The sequence below is a fragment of the Diabrotica virgifera genome, chromosome 4, assembly GCF_917563875.1.
Source record: "Diabrotica virgifera virgifera chromosome 4, PGI_DIABVI_V3a".
Taxonomy (NCBI): Eukaryota; Metazoa; Arthropoda; class Insecta; order Coleoptera; family Chrysomelidae; genus Diabrotica; species Diabrotica virgifera.
In genome coordinates this window covers 142,047,793-142,069,026 of record NC_065446.1, presented here as the reverse complement: position 1 = coordinate 142,069,026, position 21,234 = coordinate 142,047,793, and the positions used below count along the sequence as shown (strand labels likewise).

General features: G+C 33.4%; 1 protein-coding gene across 1 annotated transcript in view; it reads right to left on the bottom strand.

Annotated features, from left to right (window-relative positions):
• LOC126883169 (E3 ubiquitin-protein ligase parkin) overlaps positions 1-21,234 on the bottom strand; it is a 319,547-nt gene that overhangs the window by 83,375 nt on the left and 214,938 nt on the right. Inside the window, exons 6-7 of the mRNA XM_050648418.1 lie at positions 841-978; positions 579-786 (exon numbers count right to left, since the gene is read on the bottom strand). Of these exons, the coding sequence (XP_050504375.1) occupies positions 579-786; positions 841-978 (346 nt within the window). The remainder of the gene's footprint in view (positions 1-578; positions 787-840; positions 979-21,234) is intronic.

The following is a 21,234-nucleotide window of genomic DNA, read 5'->3' as shown; positions in this document are numbered from 1 at the left end:
AGGACGTTTCATCGCCGCCGTTTCGATGCCGCCAGTTCGATGCCGATGCCGGCCGATTCATCGCCAGTCAATTAATCGCTATCTGATATATTTCCGAATTTTCGAGAGTTACAATTATTAGTTATTTTTAGTATTAATTAGGAATTCTAGGAAATGCGAGATATGACGGCGATGAAATGGACTGGCGATGAACCGGCGGCATCGAAACGGCCGGCGATGAACCGGCGGCATCGAAACGTCCCATTCCGCTCTCTGAACAGATTGACATATAATACGCCTCTTGTTTTCGTTTCACGACGACATTCTTTTGTATTACTTTTACTCCTATTCGAGTATCGAGACCTATTTTCGTTGGAATTTTGCCACGTTGCAGCGTTGGATAGACGGGTAGTGAGATGCAAATTTTAGATCTCCCATTTAGTCTTCTTTAATTCAAAATTCGTATGGTTTGTAAGTAATAGAAACCACGAAGGCGTAACCCAAAAATAGGTCTCATTGAAAGTTTATTTCTTCGAAAATGAAACTTTGAATTGTTAATGATTTAATTTCGCTATTTTCATTTAGTTGTTTATACTCACCATCTCTTTCAGTAGGTGTCCTACATTTAGGACAAGGTTTCGTGGAAACTTTAATGGTAACTCTCGAAGCTTCGTCCCACCTTGCGTCCGATGCTCGATTTGGGTCTACGCTGTACAAACATCCTTCACCACCTGCAGAACTGTCCATATCGGATGGTCGACACTCGCCGATATGATAGCCTTGTAAACATAACCGACAAAATACGTACTACAACATAAAAATCAAGTAAAAATAGGCATATTATTGAAAAACATAACTTACACCACAACCGTTTATACACGCCACCTTGTTACAACTGGAATCAACTAAAATCCCCATTCCACAACCCGGTTGAGGGCACAGTACTCCGCCGGATCTGAGGACGAATTCTTCGGTTCCGAAACGTTGATATTGCGCATACTGGAATACAATTCTACATTATAACATCATACTAAACATAAAATATAAATATTGTACAATTCTACAGCCTATACTACATGAAAAATTAGTATTATCAGAGCTATCTATCTTATTAGCCTTCTTCGGTCCAGCTTTAGACATAGGCCTCGCCAATCCTTTTCCATTCTTCTCTGTCGCTACAGTCATTTACCTAGAGCCCACGTACTCCTTGAACTCACCTGCCCATCTCATTTGGGGCTTCCCTCTGCTTCGTTTATATTCCCACAGTCTCCAATTTATAAGAATTTTGTTCCATCGGTCTTCTTTATGTCTTATATTGTGTCTGGCAAATCTCCATTTCAATTTTGCAACTTCTTGTCTAACATTCCTAACCTTTGTTTTCTCTCTTATCCACTCGTTTCTCTTTTTGTCCATTAGTCTTATGTGCAACATTTGTCTTTCCATTGCTCTTTGCGTTTTTATGATTTTGTCCATGTTTGCTTTTGTAAACGTTCACGTTTGGGAACCATAAGTGAGAACAGGGAGTACGCACTAATGCTACACCTTGATCTTAAGATGTTGTGTATATTGTCCTTTTCATGATCATTTTTCAGATATTTTTCAGATATTTCAGATATCGAAAACTCTCAGATATTTTTCATTGAAAATGGACATGTGGCATTCTTATGGCAGCAGCATCTTACATAAAAATTAAAGTGAAATTTGTGTACCCCATAAAAATTTTATGGGGGTTTTGTTCCCTTAAACCCCCTTAAACTTTTGTGTACGTTCCAATTTAATTATTAGTGTGGCACCATTAGTTAAACACACTGTTTTTAAAACGTTTTTGCCTCTTAGGACTTTTTCGATAAGCCAGTGTTTATCGAGATATTTTAAATATTTATCGAATCCACCACATATTTGTATATGGTTAAGTACGATTATAGAGACATGTTAATAATCTGAAAATGTATTTATAATTTACATTTTTAGGTATATTTTGAAAAAGAAACCACATCTCGATAAAAGGTGGACTTGTCAAAAAAGACAATGCCCGGTTGCACCAACAGATCTTAAGCTTAAGTCGAGAATATCATAAGAATTAATATAATATAATTATAATATATTACAATAAGAATACCATAATATAATAATAGATATAATTGATAATAAGGTAAGAATATAAAATTATGGTGCAAGTAAGTGATACTCAAGGAGGCCCTATCTATAAGTAGAGCTTAGCTAAGCTGGAGCTTAAGATCTGTTGGTGCAACCAGGCATAAGAGGCAAAAAAGTTTTAAAAACACTGTGTTTAACTAATGGTACCACAATAATAGTTTAATTAGAACGTACACAAACATTTGGGGGGTTTAGAGGAACAAAACTCCCATAAAATTTTTATATAAATATATTTAAAAAGAAGCCGCATCTCAACTAATGGTACTACAATAATGAATTAATTGGAACGCAAACAAAAGTTTGGGGGGTTTAAGGGATCAAACCCCCCATAAAATTTTTATGGAGTCGACAAATCTCACTATAATTTTGTTTTAAGATGATCCTGCCGTAAGAATGATACATGTCCATTTTCAATAAAAAATCTTTAATAGTTTTCGATATATTGAAAAAAATCGATTTTCATTTTGTAACTTTAAAGGGCTGTAACTTTTTTATGAGCACATTTGTACAAAGGTAAGTTAGGTTCAATCGAACTATTTTTGACTCCAGAATGTATGGCATAATTTATGACCAATCTTTTCGGGACACCCTGTATAATCGTGAACTTGTTTCATCTATTTCATCTTGTCTGACCTCACTGTGATGTCATCATCTGTATTTGTTATGATTTTGGTCTTGTATGGGAGTGCATATAGATTTTCACTTCGGAAGAAATCAAACAAGACAGAACTTTTTGTAATTTCATTAAGAAATGTTTAATAAACAACATATCAAAAAGTTCTACTCGAGAAGTGGGTGCTTCATTTTTTATTAAACAAATGAACTACGAAATTAGATGTTTTTTTAAATAACTCCGAAAATATAAATTTTAGAAAAAAACTGACTTGACCATTGAAAAATTCAGAAAATTTAAAAAAAAAACCTTATATAAAGAATTTTCTAAAATTAAATCTGTAATAGTCTAAGAGCTGGGAGCGGATTTTGTGCGTGATAAGTAATATGGAAAAACTATATGGGGATATGTTGAATTAGTTGTGTACATACCTTTCACCAACGGCCGGAAACCAGAGTTGGGGCCGAGGGTAGTTATAAGGGGTCAAAGTCGCGGATTTTATTATTTTTTTTATGACGCTCATGATCGAGATAGTGCACCAAAATTTGGGAATAAGTAGGTCATGACGTACCTAAGTAAAATCTCAAGGGGCTCAACGCTGCGTGGCCGACAAAGGGGTGAGGGTAGGGGTGAATATAAAAAATATTACGGGTTTTTTGCGACGTTCGTGATTGAGATAGTGCACCAAAATTTGGGTATAAGTAGACCATGACATAAATAAGTAAAATCCCCAGAGCCGGAAACCAGAGTGGGGAAGGAAGGTAGTTACAGGGGGTCAAAGTTCCGTTTTTTATTATTTTTTTTGTGACGCTCATGATCGAGATGACGCTCATGACGTAACTAAGTAAAATCTCCAGGAGTGGAACGCTGCGTGGTCGACAAAGGGGTGGGGCAGGGGTGAATATAAAAAAATGTAAGGGGTTTTTTGCGACGTTCGTGACTGAGATAGTGCACCAAAATTTGGAAATAAGTATACCATGACATAACTAAGTAATATCCCCAGAGGCGGAAACCAGAGTGGCGGACGAGGGTAGTTATTAGGGGTAAAATTCGCGGTTTTTATTATTTTTTTTTTGTGGCGCTCATGATGGAGATAGTGCACCAAAATTTGGGAGTAAGTAGACTATGACGTAACTAAGTAAAATCTTCAGGGGCGGAACGCTGCTTGGGGTACAAAGGGGTGGTAGGCAGGGGTGAGTATAAAAATATATGCGGGTTTTTTTGCCGTTCGTGATCGAGATAGCGCACCAAAATTTGGGAATAAGTAGATCATGACATTACTAAGTAAAATCTCCAGGGGCGGAACACTGCGTGGGGGACAAATGTTGTGCCGGGTCACAAAAAAAATAATACACACTGCGACTTTGACCCCTTAAAACTACCCTCATCCCCAACTCTGGTTTCCGGCTCTGGGGATTTTACTTAGCTAAATCATGGTCTACTTATTCCGAAATTTTGGTGCACTATCTCAATCTAGCATGTCGCAAAAAACCCCTTATATTTTTTATATTCACACCTACCCCCATCCCTTTATCGGCCACGCAGCGTTCCACCCCTGGAGATTGTACTTAGTTACCTCATGACCTACTTATTCCCAAATTTTGGTGCACAATCTCAATCTAGCATGTCGCAAAAAACCCCTTATATTTTTTATATTCACACCTACCCCCATCCCTTTATCGGCCACGCACCGTTCCACCCCTGGATATTGTACTTAGTTACCTCATGACCTACTTATTCCCAAATTTTGGTGCACAATCTCGATCATGAGCGTCACAAAAAAATAATAAAAACGGCGACTTTGACCCCTTATAACTACCCTCATGCCCAACTCTGGTTTCCGGCTCTGAGAATTTTACTTAGTTATGTCATGGTCTACTTATTCCCAAATTTTGGTGCACTCTGTCAATCACGAACGTCGCAAAAAACCCCTTATATTTTTTGTATTCACCCCTGCCCCACACCTTTGTCGGCCACGCAGAGTGCCACCCCTGGAGATTTTACTTAGCTAGATCATGACCTACTTATTCCCAAATTTTGGTGCACTCTCTCGATCATGAGCGTCACAAAAAAAATAATAAAATCGGCGACTTTGACCCCTTATAACTACCCTCATCCCCAACTCTGGTTTCCGGCTCTGGGGATTTTACTTAGTAATATCATGATCTACTTATTCCCAAATTTTGGTCCACTATCTCAATCACGAACGTCGCAAAAAACCCTTCATATTTTTTATATTCACCCCTACCCCCACCCCTTTGTCGGCCACGCAGCGTTCCGCCCCTACAGATTTTACTTAGTTACGTCATGACCTACTTATTCCCAAATTTTGGTGCACTATCTCGATCATGAGCGTCATAAAAAAAATAATAAAATCCGCGACTTTGACCCCTTATAACTACCCTCGGCCCCAACTCTGGTTTCCGGTCGTTGGTGAAAGTCATGTACACAACCAATTCAACATATCCCCGTCTAGTTTTTCCATATTACTTATCACGCACAAAATCCGCTTCTATCTCTCCGACTATAATGTTTTATTTATAACGCTAAAGTCACCCTTCTCACAAACATTGGCGCACTGTAAACTAGCGTACGGCGAAGTGCACGGTTGAGTTATTTTAATGTAATTCTTTAACTAATAGATCAAATGAAATTTGAAAGAAGAATAATTAAGCTATCTTATGGTTATAATAAAAAGAAATAAAATGTGTGGGCATAAGTACGGTGTGGGCGGAAAGTGAGCCTTACATGAATTTTGTTTAAAAATTATTTAAAAATGTGTAACTAATACAATTTTTCTTATAAAACTCTCAATTTTGCACAACTTACCTTTCAAGCATCTTACTAAATGATGTTTCATTCAAAAAAAAATCTCAAATGATATGACGTCTCAAAAAATGTAATTTTTGAAATCTTTGTAGTTTTATAGAATTACCACCACTTTAAGACGATATTACTCAAGTTTGAACAGATCTATTACAGTTTATAAGCGCTTTTTTAAAGCTTAGGATGTCATCTTTAAAATGCACTAAATTATTTTACTTTAGAAATGAAATACACTATTGCTTTTTGAGAAAATTAAGAAAGATAACAAAAATGTAATACAAAATCCGAAAATTACCAACTAAAAAAATGTTTATACAAAATGGTCAAAACTTTTTTCTGTAAAACTTACCTAAAATACATTTAATAATAAGCTTCAACAATAATAAATGTTCAGCAAAAAAAAAATTTTTTAGCTCTTATACAGTATGTCTGCGTAACTTGGAACCTATTGATAACTGTTTTATTATCAGTTTTACAAAAAAAAGTTATTCTTTATAAAATACTCTGCATCATATCTCAGATGCAATTATCAAATATCAAATTTAATTAATTTTATACGAGATATGTCAAAAAATATGAATTTCACTATTAGAGTAAAGTACCTTTACATTTCACAATATCGAAAATTGTTATTAAGAAAAGTTGTTTGGAATTAAAAATTTTGTTTAAGTGTTCAATTACATTCTTCTAATTAAAATATTGTGAATAATAAAGGCACTTAACTCTTAAGGCCATGGGTACATAATTCGCAAATATTTTACGGCTATCCCTACCTTTTCTGTCTTTACATAGCAAATTACGTGTAATAAAATTCACACTGGTATGGATATGTAAATTTTACTAGAATGTCATTCCACTTGACAATGTCATAACTAACTTAAAGAGATGGCTTTTGAATGTTCTTAGATAACTGTTATTTTTTGTATACAGTGGAACCCCGATAAGTCTGCCTCCGATAACCCGGAAGTCCGGCTAACCCGGACCGATTTTCATCACACAAAACAAACATTTTTTCACTTTAACTGAGTTTTTACCAAGAAATAAACAATACTGTATACAACTGTATACTCTATTTCTTGTTTTTGTAATTATAGTGTGTATTTGTTTATTATTTATATGTATTTTATTAATTTCTACCATATTCTCCGGCTAACCCGGATTTTCGATAACCCGGATCGGCCGCGGTCCCAATTAATTCGACTTATCGAGGTTCTACTGTAATTGCAAATTATTAATTAAGTTAATAAATGTGATAATTTTTTCACTAACTATGTATTCAGTGATTGTAATAATTTATATATACCTACACCTACAACAAAAACTAATACTCAATCGAGAAAAGAGGAAAAGTGTTAAAGTGATTTTTTAATAATATATTGTTACTATGGAACGCTTACAATTTTGAACATCTTTATCAACAAAATACTTGGATCACATAATATATCTTGATGTATTCTCTGCTTCTATCTTCCATAAATAATACACAATAAATAACTTTTTATAAAGTTCACGTCTTAAATCCATTATTTATCAAATACACTATATATCAATATTATTTAATCAACAACTCAAAATGTCCCCGATTCATGTCAAATATTTAAAATTGTCACTGATTGTCAGTGTCTGACTGACAATATTCTATTCGACTGAGTGCGTTGTATGACAAAGATAGATTTGGAAAATATTACCACGGACATTGTGTTCATTTTTTTCGAATCCTGAAAAAACCAATACATATTTTTGAAAAATCTAAACGCAGAATGAAAGACTAAATTATTACCGAGGGCCGAAAGTCCCTTAGAATAAATAAAAAGTTTATTTTGAATGAGATATTTAAAATTAAAAATAACACTAAATTTTCTCTTACTTTTCCACCTCTGTAACTTATTAGAATAAACATTATACAGGGTGATTGATTAGTGTGAGGAAGCTCAGTAGATCTGTTATAGTAAAAATTACAAAAAAAAGTTATTGACAAAAATTATAGGCAGCTTTAAACTCCACATTTTAAAATTAGTTACAATCTTACAGGGTGTTCCATAAGATGGTGGCAGACCAAACTTATGTTTTTTTAAATGGAACACCCTGTATTTTATTTTAAATTCGAAATCTGCTTCACTTCCACATCACAACAATGTAAAGTTTTATTATGTTATACCGGGTACTTAAAAAGTTATAGCCAATATTACCTGAAAATCGTATCAAGTTTAACTCCCTGTATAATTAAAAAGGAGTATAGGAACATTCATCTATTGCAACCACAGTTTTTTAATAATTGTTAAAAATTATAAAAAATATTCGTTTTCATAATATTCGTTAAATCAAATACAGGGCAATTCAAAATGCAAGTACATTATTTTCTTGGTAATTTTAAATATAACACCCTGTATTTTATATCACTATCGAAAAGTACTAATATCGTACTTCAAATTTTATGAAGTACTCCCTATACCTAAAGTTATCAGTTTTCTAGATATTTTTATTTTTCCATCAAAGTATTAATTTGGTAGATATTTTAACGTTTACCAATAATTATTGTGAGTTGGCCATGATTGATTTGTCAGAAACTGACAGTTTGACATTATTTTTTATTAATTCAGTAACGAAATAACGACACAGAAAAGAAAACAATTTATTTTAAATAAAATTTATAAAAAATAACCGACGCAAAATTAAAAAAAAAATAACAACACAAAAAAATAAAAAACAACAGTAATTTTAACTTATCTTACTTAAGTAAGGTGTTCAAAATGACCTCCCAAAACATCTATGCATACTTGAAAACGGTCATTGAAAGAGTTGCTTACATTACTAAGCATTTGTAAAGAAATATTTTGAAATACAATTCGGATTCTATTTTTCATATCATCTCTTGTTGTTGCAGGTATTTTATATACTTCGTTCTTAACGTAACCCCAAAAAAATCATTTTTTTGAACTGCATCATTTTATTGAACTCTGGTGACCTTGGGGGCCACCTTACTGGTCCATCCCTTCCGATCCATCTTTCACCAAACTGATCATTAAGTTCACCACGTACTAATTCGTTGTGGTGCGCAGGAGCACCGTCATGTAGAACCACATTTGTTCACGTATATTAAGTGGAACCTCTTCTAATAATATCGGTAACTTATTTACGATAAAATCTAAATAAATCTCACCATTTAAATTATCTTCAAAAAAATATGGTCCTACTACATGGTTACCGACGATACCTCCCCACACATTTAGAGACCATCTTGTTTGACTGTGTTACTATGTGGTATGGATTACTTGTTGAATAGTAGTGAAAGTTATGCCTATTAACAGAACCGTTTCGATGGAATGTAGCTTCATCACCAAATAGGACATAATCAAAAAAATCTCTCTGCTCATTAATTTTTTCTAAAGCCCATTCACAAAATACTATTCGTTTCTGAAAATCATCATTATTTAATTCTTGGTGCTTTTGAATATGATAAGGGTGCATCTTGTTTTTAGATAGAATGTTTTGAACAGAGTAGTAACTAAGTTCTTGTTCATTGGAAATACTTCTTATACTTGTGTGTGGGTTTTCTGTAACTGCCATCAACACACTCATTTCGTTTTCCTCTGTCACACTAGTTTTTGTTCGCTCATGTTTTTCATAATCCACTGAACCAGTGCGGTTAAATCGATCTTTCAATTTTTCAAATGTATCTTGTCTAGGTTGCCGCCTATCTGGAAACCGTTCTTGATAAATTCTAGCTGATAGTAATGAATTTTTAGTGCATTCCCCCAAAATCCAGATCATATCTACCATTTCATCAGTAGTAAAATTCATTATTGCTAATTTAAATTGAATTAATTACTGAATTACTAAATAATGATTGTTGCTAATTTACGGTGTACCGCAATACTGAATTAATAAACAATAATGTCAAACTGTCAGTTTCTGACAAATCAATCATGGCCAACTCACAATAATTATGGGTTAACGTTAAAATATCTACCAAATTAATACTTTGATGGAAAAATAAAAATATCTAGAAAACTGATCAGTTTCTGACAAATCAATCATGGCCAACTCACAATAATTATGGGTTAACGTTAAAATATCTACCAAATTAATACTTTGATGGAAAAATAAAAATATCTAGAAAACTGATAACTTTAGGTATAGGGAGTACTTCATAAAATTTGAAGTACGATATTAGTACTTTTCGATAGTGATATAAAATACAGGGTGTTATATTTAAAATTACCAAGAAAATAATGTAGGTACTTGCATTTTGATTTACCCTGTATTTGATTTAACGAATATTATGAAAACGAATATGTTTTATAATTTTTAACAATTATTAAAAAACTATGGTTGCAATAGATCAATGTTCCTATGCTCTTTTTTAATTATACAGGGAGTTAAACTTGATACGATTTTCAGGTAATATTGGTTTAAATACCCAGTATAACATAATAAAACTTTACATTGTTGTGATGTGGAAGTGAAGCAGATTTCAAATTTAAAATAAAATACAGGGTGTTCTATTTAAAAAAAACATAAGTTTGGTCTGCCACCATCTTATGGAACACCCTTTAAGATTATAGCTAATTTTAAAATGTGGAGTTTAAAGCTGCCTACAATTTTTGTCAATAACTTTTTTTTGTAATTTTTACTATAACAGATATACTGAGCTTCCTCACACTAATCAATCACCCTGTAGAAGTTCTCAGGGACTTTCGGCCCTCGCTAATAACGTAATCTTTCATTCTGCGTTTAAATTTTTCAAAAATACTTATTAGTTTTCTCAGGATTCGAAAAAAATGAATCCCCATTTGAATAGCATTGCAGCCGAAAATACGTACCCATCCTCTTAAGAAAAAATCATATTATTTACATATCTCGTATAAAATTTAAAAAGTTTGATATCTGATGGTTGTATCTTAGATTTTAGACCAGGGAGAGCATTTTATGAAGAATAACTTTTTTTCGTAAAAGTGATAATAAAATAGTTCTCATAATTGTAATGAAGTGATGATGAGTATCCGTAATTTGAGAAAAACTTGAAAAAAAATTTTTTTTTTCGATTAGAATAATGTAATTGTATATTTAAACATAGTTTTTAATTTCAAACAACTTTTCATAATATTATTTTTTGATATTCTGGAATATAAAGGTACTTTGCTCTTTAACGAAATTCATATTTTTGACATAACTCGTATAAAATTGATAGAATTTGATATCCGATGCTTGAGTTTTAGATTTTTTACTATCCAGAGCATTTTATGAAGAATAACTTTTTTTCGTAAAATGGATAATAAAAAAGTTTTCTATGTGGTTCCTAGTAGCTACCCAGGCATACTGTATAAGAGCTTCTGTATAAGAATTTTCAAATTGCAATGCCATATTCGGATTCAGCATAATCAAAAAAAATAGAAACATATTTGATCAAAGTTAAATGATGAATTTAACGATATTTTTAAAATTATTTATACAAAACAAGTGTTATTGTTTAAACAATTAATAAACAATTAGCGGCCAAATCTGCGAGTAGAACTTTTTACTTTAACAAGTATATAAACTAACAAAAAAGTTTTAGAAAAATATAAGCTTGTTTGAATTTTTCCGAAACAATCCATGTTTTCGTTCTAATTGCACTAATTGCTCTATTGCTCCAATTCATATTAAGGCCTATCTTTCCGGTGTCTATGTCCAGTCAATACGATTCATCAGCGTACCTTAGATGGTTCAAGCGCTGTCCACAAATTTTTATACCTTTTTCTTCCCATTCTAAAATATCTTTTAAAAATATCTTCCAGAGCCTGATTAAAAAGTTTCGGTGATATTGTGTCACCCTGTCTCACGCCTCTATTTATTTGTATTGCTTTTGTTCCTTCGTATACTTTAATTGTTGTTTGGGCTTCCTTATACAGTGAGCGCCACCATATTAGACACATGGGTAGGTACCTAATTGCAATGCTTATGGGCTAATCCGGTCCGTTCTCAGATGTGACTTTCATCCCTGTCATGTTACTGTCAAGAAACTATTCAAAATAATTGTCTTTAGATACAAAAAATTAATTAGTTAATAGTATTACTACTTTATTTTAAAATAACTTTATTCAAACACCAAGAACATTACAATACTTTAAAACTTTTACAACTTTAACGAAATGACAACTATAAACGTCAAAATTAGCTGTATTTAATACAGTTGATCTATTATTTGGCAACTTTCTATGTTAATATTCAGTTTCTATACATTTTCTGACGTTCTAAACGTCACTAGACATAAAAATAAACATTACAACAAGTGAAGGGTACAGGACTATAATAGCTGAATGTTCCTATGCGTCTAGTATGGTGGCGTTTACTGTATATTGGCTATTAGGTCTGTATATCTGTGGTCAATTCTGCTGTTAATCAAAGAACTTCACTGCTCAATGTTCGACACTGTCGAAAGTCTTTTCGAAATCTATGAACGCTATATATAGAGGAATGTGGTATTCATTTGCTCGTTTTGTAACGATTTTCATAGTTAATAAATGGTCACTTGTGCTGAATCCCTTTCTAAAACCAGCTTGTTTTGTCGTCAATCATTACATTGAGGAGTGTTACAGGACGATAGTTTTTTATATATCTGCTTTGTACCCTTTCTTATCAGAGCTATAACTCTAAAAATTTAATAATATTAGTCTAAGAGCTGGGAGCGGATTTTGTGCGTGATAAGTAATATGGAAAAACTATACGGAGATATGTTGAATTAGTTGTGTACATGACTTTCCCCAACGGCCGGAAACCAGAGTGTGGGACGAGGGTAGTTATAAGGGGTCAAAGTCGTGGTTTTTATTATTTTTTTTTGTGACGCTCATGATCGAGATAGTGCACCAAAATTTGGGAATAAGTAGTTCATGACGTAACTAAGTAAAATCTCTAGGGGCGGAACGCTGCGTGGCCGATAAAGGGGTGGGGGGTAGGGGTGAATATAAAAAATATAAGGGGTTTAGGGTTGTGTTATAGAGGTAGCACCTTTTATCGGAACGACCACATCAAGCGTCATAGACGCTTATGGCTCTATGCTGTCTATAACTAACTCTCACTTATGGCTCCACGTGCCACACCCCGGGCAACTGCATTGGTCTGCAGGCTAAACTAAGTGAGGGTAGCCAGATATGGCGATAATTTTACCGAGTGATTGCCGGTATAAGCAATCTCCCAGTTACCGACCAACGGCTTCGGGCGGATGAGTTAATAAGTGGCAGGGCACTCTTTTGTCCTGGGGTTGAGAAATCGGCCTCGAAGGCGGATGAACGAAAACAAATGGTCAACTGCATACGGATGTAGAAGGCAAGGGGAAACCACTACATTAAAGATCATATACGGATATCCCTAGTACAATTATCATGGCTGTACAAAAAAGTAACTCTGTTACTGATCATGGATATCGGAGACCAAGATCCGGCAGGGGAGGCAAATCACAGATAGACCACAGGGCCTCTCAGGTCGATATCAAACGAAATCCCTGTGCAATACCCATCAGTAACACATCGTCCAAAAAGAAAACTAAAATCGACAAAAAGTGCATAAAGATAGGCACGTGGAATGTTAAGTCAATATACCAAGCAGGTAAAGTCCATAATGTCATTCAGGAAACGGAAAGACTTAACATAAAAATATTAGGACTAAGTGAGACCAGATGGCCCAATTCAGGTGACATATTAGTAGGCCAAACAAAGATATACTACTCTGGTAATGACAATGACCCAAATCACTGGAACGGAGTAGCGATATTAGTTGATAAAACCACCCAGACATTTGTAACTGGCTTCTTACCCATCTCGGATAGAGTTATGATGGTAACACTTAAAACAGCCCAGTCTAGAATCAATATAATTTAAGTATATGCTCCCACAGCAGATAAATCGGATGAAGAACTCGAACAGTTTTATAACGAATTACAACAAGCTTTAGAAGTAACCAAGTCTAGAGACGTTACAATAGTAATGGGAGATCTAAATGCAAAAATCGGTAGAGGAAGTCAAGGTGATTTTATTGGAAACTTTGGACTGGGCAATCGTAACGAGAGAGGAGAAAGATTGGCTCAATTCTGCCAAGAGACCGATTTTATTGTCACGAATACTTATTATGATCTGCCGACCAGGAGACTCTATACATGGAAATCACCAGCAGACAACCAACATAACGTCATCAGAAACCAAATTGACTACCTTCTCATCTGCAAACGATACCGAAATTCCATAAAATCAGAAAAATCATACCCTGGAGCTGATGTGAGATCAGATCACAACCCAGTTGTAGGAAGGTTTAGAATTAATCTAAAGAAGCCTGTGGTTAAAACTAAAGTAGAGACGATACAAGTATCTCGTTTGAGAGATCCATCAACAAAAGAGCAAGTCACACTAAAAATTAAAGAAGAGCTCACCAAAATAGAAATTATTCCTACTGAAGATGCGAACAGGAAACGGCACATGTTAAAAGATGCTCTTATCCGCACATGTGAGACAACACTAACACCTAAACTAATCAAAAATAAAAATTAATGGATGACCGAGGAGATTCTAGATCTCATGGAAGCAAGGCGATCTTATAAAACCAAAGACAAAAGCATGTATAATATTATACACACAGAAATAAGGAGAAACATCAGAGAGGCAAAGGAAAGATGGTATAGTGACAGATGCGCAGAGATTGAACAGTTTGTAGAGAAACATGATAACTTGAACCTTCATAAGAAAATTAGAGAAATAACAGGCACTAATATCAAGAAAAAATCAAACATACTGCTGGATAAACACGGCAAAATAATTATAGACGTCGGTGAAAGGCTTAAAAGATGACAGGAATATATTCAAGAACTATTTAAAGACGAACGGAATGAGATAGTACTAGAGCAGGAAAAGTTCGACAACGGCCCAGACATAACAGAAGATGAAGTATTAGAGGCGATAAAGCGAACAAAGAACAACAAGGCAACAGATCCTGACCAAATACCTGTAGACATAATACGGTTAATAGAAGAACAGCAAATTGGAATATTGGTCGACTTATTTAATACAATATACAGTAGAGGAATCATTCCCAGAGATTGGCTGCTGTCAACGTTCATAACACTGCCAAAAAAACCAAATGCAAAAGAATGCCAAGACCACCGGATAATAAGTTTAATGAGTCATACACTCAAAATATTTTTTAAAATTATACACCGGAGAATACATAACGAACTTAAGCAGGACATAAGCGACACGCAATTTGGATTTAGAAATGCAATATGGGAACGAGGGAAGCCCTGTTCGCTGTAAATGTACTTGTGCAAAGGTGCATGGATGTTAATCAGCCAGTATACAGGGTGAGTCATGAGGAACTGTACATACTCCTACCTCGTATAGAGGCCCCTATGGGGAATAACAAATGACCATTAAAAAGTGCCTGCTCCCATTGTTTAATAATATACAGGGCGAGTTTCGCATTTTGACAGAAACTTTTATTCGTCATAATTTTTGAACGGACTGATCGATGTGTCTCTTATTTTGGTCAATCGTTACACTATTACCACCTAATCAATTGATTTATTCAAACTAGAAAAAAATCAGGTCCGGCTTTAAAAAATTAGTTCGTTTTGGTCTTAGAAAAAATTTCACCTTGTATACGCTTTTTGAAAACTCTAATATGAATTTTACAAATTAGACAAATAGGCCATTAAAATGGCATATTTATTTTTTTCCCCACACGATTACTTAATTTTTTATAAAAAAATCAAATTTGACTACGAATTAAAAGTTTGGTAAAGTGAACCATAGATTTAAAAAGATTAAATTTTATTACAAAAATTAATTTTTTTTAAACAAATATTTAATTTATGTTACCACCCAATCAACTGATTTATTCAAACTAGAAAAAAATCAGGTCCGGCTTTAAAAAATTAGTTTGTTTGGGTCTTAGAAAAAATTTCCCCCTGTATACGCTTTTTGACAAGTCTAGTATGAATTTTACAAATAAGACAATTTTTTCCCCACACGATTACTTAATTTTTTATAAAAAAAATCACATTTGACTATAAATAATTATTAAAAGTTTGGTAAAGTGAACAATAGATTTAAAAAAATTAATTTTTATTACAAGAATTAATTTTTTTTTAACAAATATTTAATTTATGTTACCACCCAATCAACTGATTTATTCAAACTAGAAAAAAATCAGGCCCGGATTTAAAAAATTAGTTCGTTTTGGTCTTAGAAAAAATTTCACCCTGTATACGCTTTCTGAAAACTCTAATATGAATTTTACAAATTAGACAAATAGGCAATTAAAATGGCATATTTATTTTTTCCCCACACGATTACTTAATTTTTTATTAAAAAATCAAATTTGTCAAAATCGGAATTTTACCATAAAAATAAAAAAATTAAACAACGTTTTTCTTAAAATTAAAAGTTTCACCATTTCTTTTTTCTATAACACGTCTAGATCTAAAACTCCCCACGCATTTCTCTTTGACTCTATAGTTTAACCTAGACGTGATCAAATAGGCAAATTTTAAATTTTTTCACTTAATTTTTGCGATTTAACTTTGCAATTCACGAATCTGCACCGTTTATTTTTAAAAATTCATAACTTTTACAAGAAGAAGACTGAAAGTCTACAACAATTTTTATAGTCTTCACAATGGTAAGAGATATGTGCTGTAAAAGTTTCAGAAAAAAAAATATTAAAATGGAACAGAGTTGTAGCGAGTTACCGTGATTTCATTTTTTTTTTATTTTTAGGTTAAAATTCCGATTTTGACAAATTTGATTTTTTAATAAAAAATTAAGTAATCGTGTGGGGAAAAAATAAATATGCCATTTTAATTGCCTATTTGTCTAATTTGTAAAATTCATATTAGAGCTTTCAAAAAGCGTATACAGGGTGAAATTTTTTCTAAGACCAAAACGAACTATTTTTTTAAATCCGGGCCTGATTTTTTTCTAGTTTGAATAAATCAGTTGATTGGGTGGTAACATAAATTAAATATTTGTTCAAAAAAAATTAATTCTTGTAATAAAAATTAATTTTTTTAAATCTATTGTTCACTTTACCAAACTTTTAATAATTATTCATAGTCAAATGTGATTTTTTTTTAAATTAAGTAATCGTGTGGGGAAAAAATAAATATGCCATTTTAATTGTCCATTTGTCTTATTTGTAAAATTCATACTAGACTTGTCAAAAAGCGTATACAGGGGGAAATTTTTTGTAAGACCCAAACGAACTAATTTTTTAAAGCCGGACCTGATTTTTTTCTAGTTTGAATAAATCAGTTGATTGGGTGGTAACATAAATTAAATATTTGTTTAAAAAAAATTAATTTTTGTAATAAAAGTTCATTTTTTAAATCTATGGTTCACTTTACCAAATTTTTAATTCATAGTCAAAATTTATTTTTTATAAAAAATTAAGTAATCGTGTGGGGAAAAAAATAAATATGCCATTTTAATTGCCTATTTGTCTAATTTGTAAAATTTATATTAGAGTTTTCAAAAAGCGTATACAGGGTGAAATTTTTTCTAAGACCCAAACGAACTAATTTTTTTAAAGCCGGACCTGATTTTTTTCTAGTTTGACTAAATCAGTTGATTGGGTGGTAATAGTGTAACGATTGACCAAAATAAGAGATACAGCGATCTGACCGTTCAGAAGTTATGACGAATACAAATTTCTGTCAAAATCCGAAACTCGCCCTGTATATTATTAAACAATGGGAGCAGACACTTTTTAATGGTCATTTGTTATTCCCCATAGGAGCCTCTATACGAGGTAGGAGTATGTACAGTTCCTCATGACTCACCCTGTATATGTGTTTCTTGGATTACAACAACGTCTTCGATAAGGTCAGACATAACCGCCTTATCGAATTACTTGAAAAGAAAAACTTATGATACGAGGGACATCAGGATCATTAGATATATTATATAATATATTACATCTATTATAATCAGATCGCTGTGGTAAAAGAGAACAACGCCTTTTCAAATGAAATACAGATTGAGAGGGGCGTCAGACAGGGCTGTGTCCTGTCTCCTACTTTGTTCAATTTGTATTCAGAGGAAATAATCCAGGAAGCACTAGAAGACCTTACCACGGGAATAAAAGTAAATGGCCGACCAATCAATAATATACGGTTTGCCGACGACACTATTTTATTAGTCGAATGTCTTGAGGATTTACAACAAATAGTTGACAGAGTGGTAGAAGTCAGCCAAGAAAACGGACTGTCCCTAAACACAAAAAAGACACAATTTATGGTAATCACAAAAGCTCAACAGCGCCAAGAAAGCATAACAATACATGGATAACAAATTAAAAAGGTTGAAAAAGATAAATATTTGGGTACAATAATTAATGAAACTAATGAGTACACAGAAGAGATTAAAGCAAGAATAGGACAGGCAAGAAATGCTTTCAACAAACTGAAAAAAGTACTCTGTAGCAGAGACATTACAATTTCTTTAAAGATAAGACTTCTGAGATGCTACGTGTTCTCCGTATTATTCTATGGGTTGGAGGCTTGGACATTAAAGAAATATGTTTCGGACAGATTAGAAGCATTCGAATTATGGGTCTACAGAAGAATATTAAGAATAAGTTGGGTGGATACAGTCGCGAATATCGAGGTGTTGAGAGGAATGGGAAAAGATAAAGAGGTTTTAAATACAATTAAGTTAGAAAACTGCAATATCTGGGACATGTTATGAGGGGCGAGCGTTATAACTTTTTACAATTAATAATACAAGGAAGAATAGAGGGTAGAAGGAGTCGCGGAAGAAGACGCATCTCCTGGTTAAACAATTTGAGAGCTTGGTTTAATTGCACTTCTGTTGATCTCTTTAGAGCAGCGGTTTCGAAAGTTCGAATTGCCGTGATGGTTGCCAACCTTCTTAGAGGAGATGGCACATGAAGAAGAAGAAGAAGAAGAAGGGGTTTTTGTGACGTTCGTGATTGAGATTGTGCACCAAAATTTGGGAATAAGTAGATCATGACATTACTAAGTAAAATTTCCAGGGGCGGAACGCTGCGTGGGGGACAAATGTTGTGCTGCGTCACAAAAACAAATAATATAATCTGCGACTTTGACCCCTTAAAACTACTCTCATCCCCAACTCTGGTTTCCGCCCCTGGAGATTTTGCTTCGTTACGTCATGATCTACTTACTCCCAAATTGTGGTTCACTATCTCGATCACGAACGTCGCAAAAAACCCTTTATATTTTTTATATTCACCCCTAGTGATGTAAAATTTCCGGGAAGATTCGAATGCCGGAAAGTTTCCGGAAACTTTCCGGGAATATTGGAAACTTTCGGAAACTTATGGAAATATTGCATTTTTATTAAAATTATTATAATAAATTATACAAATCAGTATTAAGTCTTTACTTATTGTTGTGGTATTAAGACTACAGAAAAAATCTGTTAAAAATGAAAAGTCAAAAAATACTTTTAAAATTTATTTAATCTAAAAATAAAAAATTTAAATTAAAAAAATACTCTGAATATTTGTTATTATTTATTATAACTAAAACTAAAAAGGTTATTTTATTAAAAAAATATATTAAAATAAAAAACAAACATACAATAAACAAACCAAAATTGATTATAGGAACTTACTTCAGGTAATCTGTATTCCTATATAATATTAAAGCAGGAACTTTTTTTTTAACTAATAATAACAAAAGATACTACAAAATTCTTAGGAATTATAATTATAAAATATATAAATAAGAGTCTATTCTTGTGAGTCAGAGAAATTTTCTTCACACAAGCTGGACTCTGTATTATGAAGAGAATATAATGAAGAGTCTCTCTCTGTCTCGCTTAATCTTTCATTTTCTGATATGGATTTAGAGTCTTGTCCTGGTTCCAAGTTGGAACTTCCAAGAGATGAGTTATATAAAGACTCTCATAACATACCATTTTTTCATGTTTATGATCTTTTAGGAGTTTTTCATTATGAGCTATTATGCATTAACTTCCCTGCTCTATCTATAGTCAGTCTATTTCTTCTTTTATTATGTATGAAAGAGTATGTGCTACAACTACGCTCTGTTTCAGCGTAGGAAGCTTGTAACCCCAGTATTATTGTAATTGCCAAATATTTTAAAGAAGTTTTGGTGCACATTCCTTGTCACCAGCTTAAACAATCTACTGATCGTGCTGAAAGCCAAATAAAATCCATTGACCAAAGGTCTGCTTTTGCACAGAACTTTGGTAGTTCTGTAAAAATCTTTTCTTTTTTGTCAATAAACTTACAATAAACGATAAACAAACTAAATATCTTGTCTTTATAGTTTGAATGATATAACTTTTTTCTTTTTATTTATTATTTCTGTTTTGAAATATTCCCATGCATTATACCTATACTACAATCACAATAAAGATGCACTAGAAATAAACAAACAAAATGATTTACATGTATATACATTGTAAATCCCAAATCATGATTTGTAAAGTTTATATGTTGTAAATCATGATTCGGGAAGTACTCCTCGTAACATTCAACGTGTCTTGGTTTGTTTATTTCTAGTGCATCTTTATTGTGATTTTAGTATAGCTTTAGGTATTTTTAGTATAAAAATAATGAAGGTAATGTTCAAAACAATGTTCCTTTTGTACTTGGCAGTGGTATAGGTTCGTCGACCGTGTGAATTAAGTAGCGGTACTTCCATGTAAATTCAAATTACGTCACTAAGTTATCTCAAAATATTCTCAAAAGTTCTCGGAAATATTATGGAAAGTTCTCGGAAACATTCTTGAAAGTTCTCGGAAATGTTCTCGAGAATTTTCCATTGTAATTTTCCGGGAATATTTGCGGCCAGGAGAATATTTCCATTTTTTATAGGCGAATATTCTCGGAAACTTTCCAATGTTCGCGAATATTCGCTTGGAAATATTCTCGACTCACATCACTATTCACCCCTACCTCCACCCCTTTGTCGGCCACGCAGCGTTCTGTCCCTAGAGATTTTACTTAGTTACGTCATGACCTACTTATTCCCAAATTTTGGTGCATTCTCTCGATCATGAGCATCACAAAAAAAATAATAAAAACCGCGAATTTGACCCCTTATAACTACCTTCGTCCCCCACTCTAATTTCCGGCTCTGGAGATTTTACTTAGTTATGTCATGGTCTACTTATTCCCAAATTTTGGTGCACTATCTCAATCACGAACGTCACAAAAAAAACCCTTATATTTTTTATATTCACCCCTGCTCCACCCCTTTGTCGGCCAGGCAGCGTGCCACCCCAGGCGATTTTACTTAGTTACGTCATGACCTACTTATTCCCAAATTTTGGTGCACTCTCTCGATCACGAGCGTCACAAAAAAAAACATAAAAACCGCGACTTGGACCCCTTATAACAACCCTCGTCCCCCACTCTGGTTTCCGGCTCTGGGGATTTTACTTAGTTATGTCATGGTCTACTTATTCCCAAATTTTGGTGCACTATCTCAATCACGAACGTCGCAAAAAACCCTTTATATTTTTTATATTCACCCCTACCCCACCCCTTTGTCGGCCAGGCAGCGTTTCGCCCCTAGAGATTTTACTTAGTTACGTCATGACCTATTTATTACCAAATTTTGGTGCACTATCTCAATCACGAACGTCGCAAAAAAACCCTTATATTTTTTATATTCACCCCTG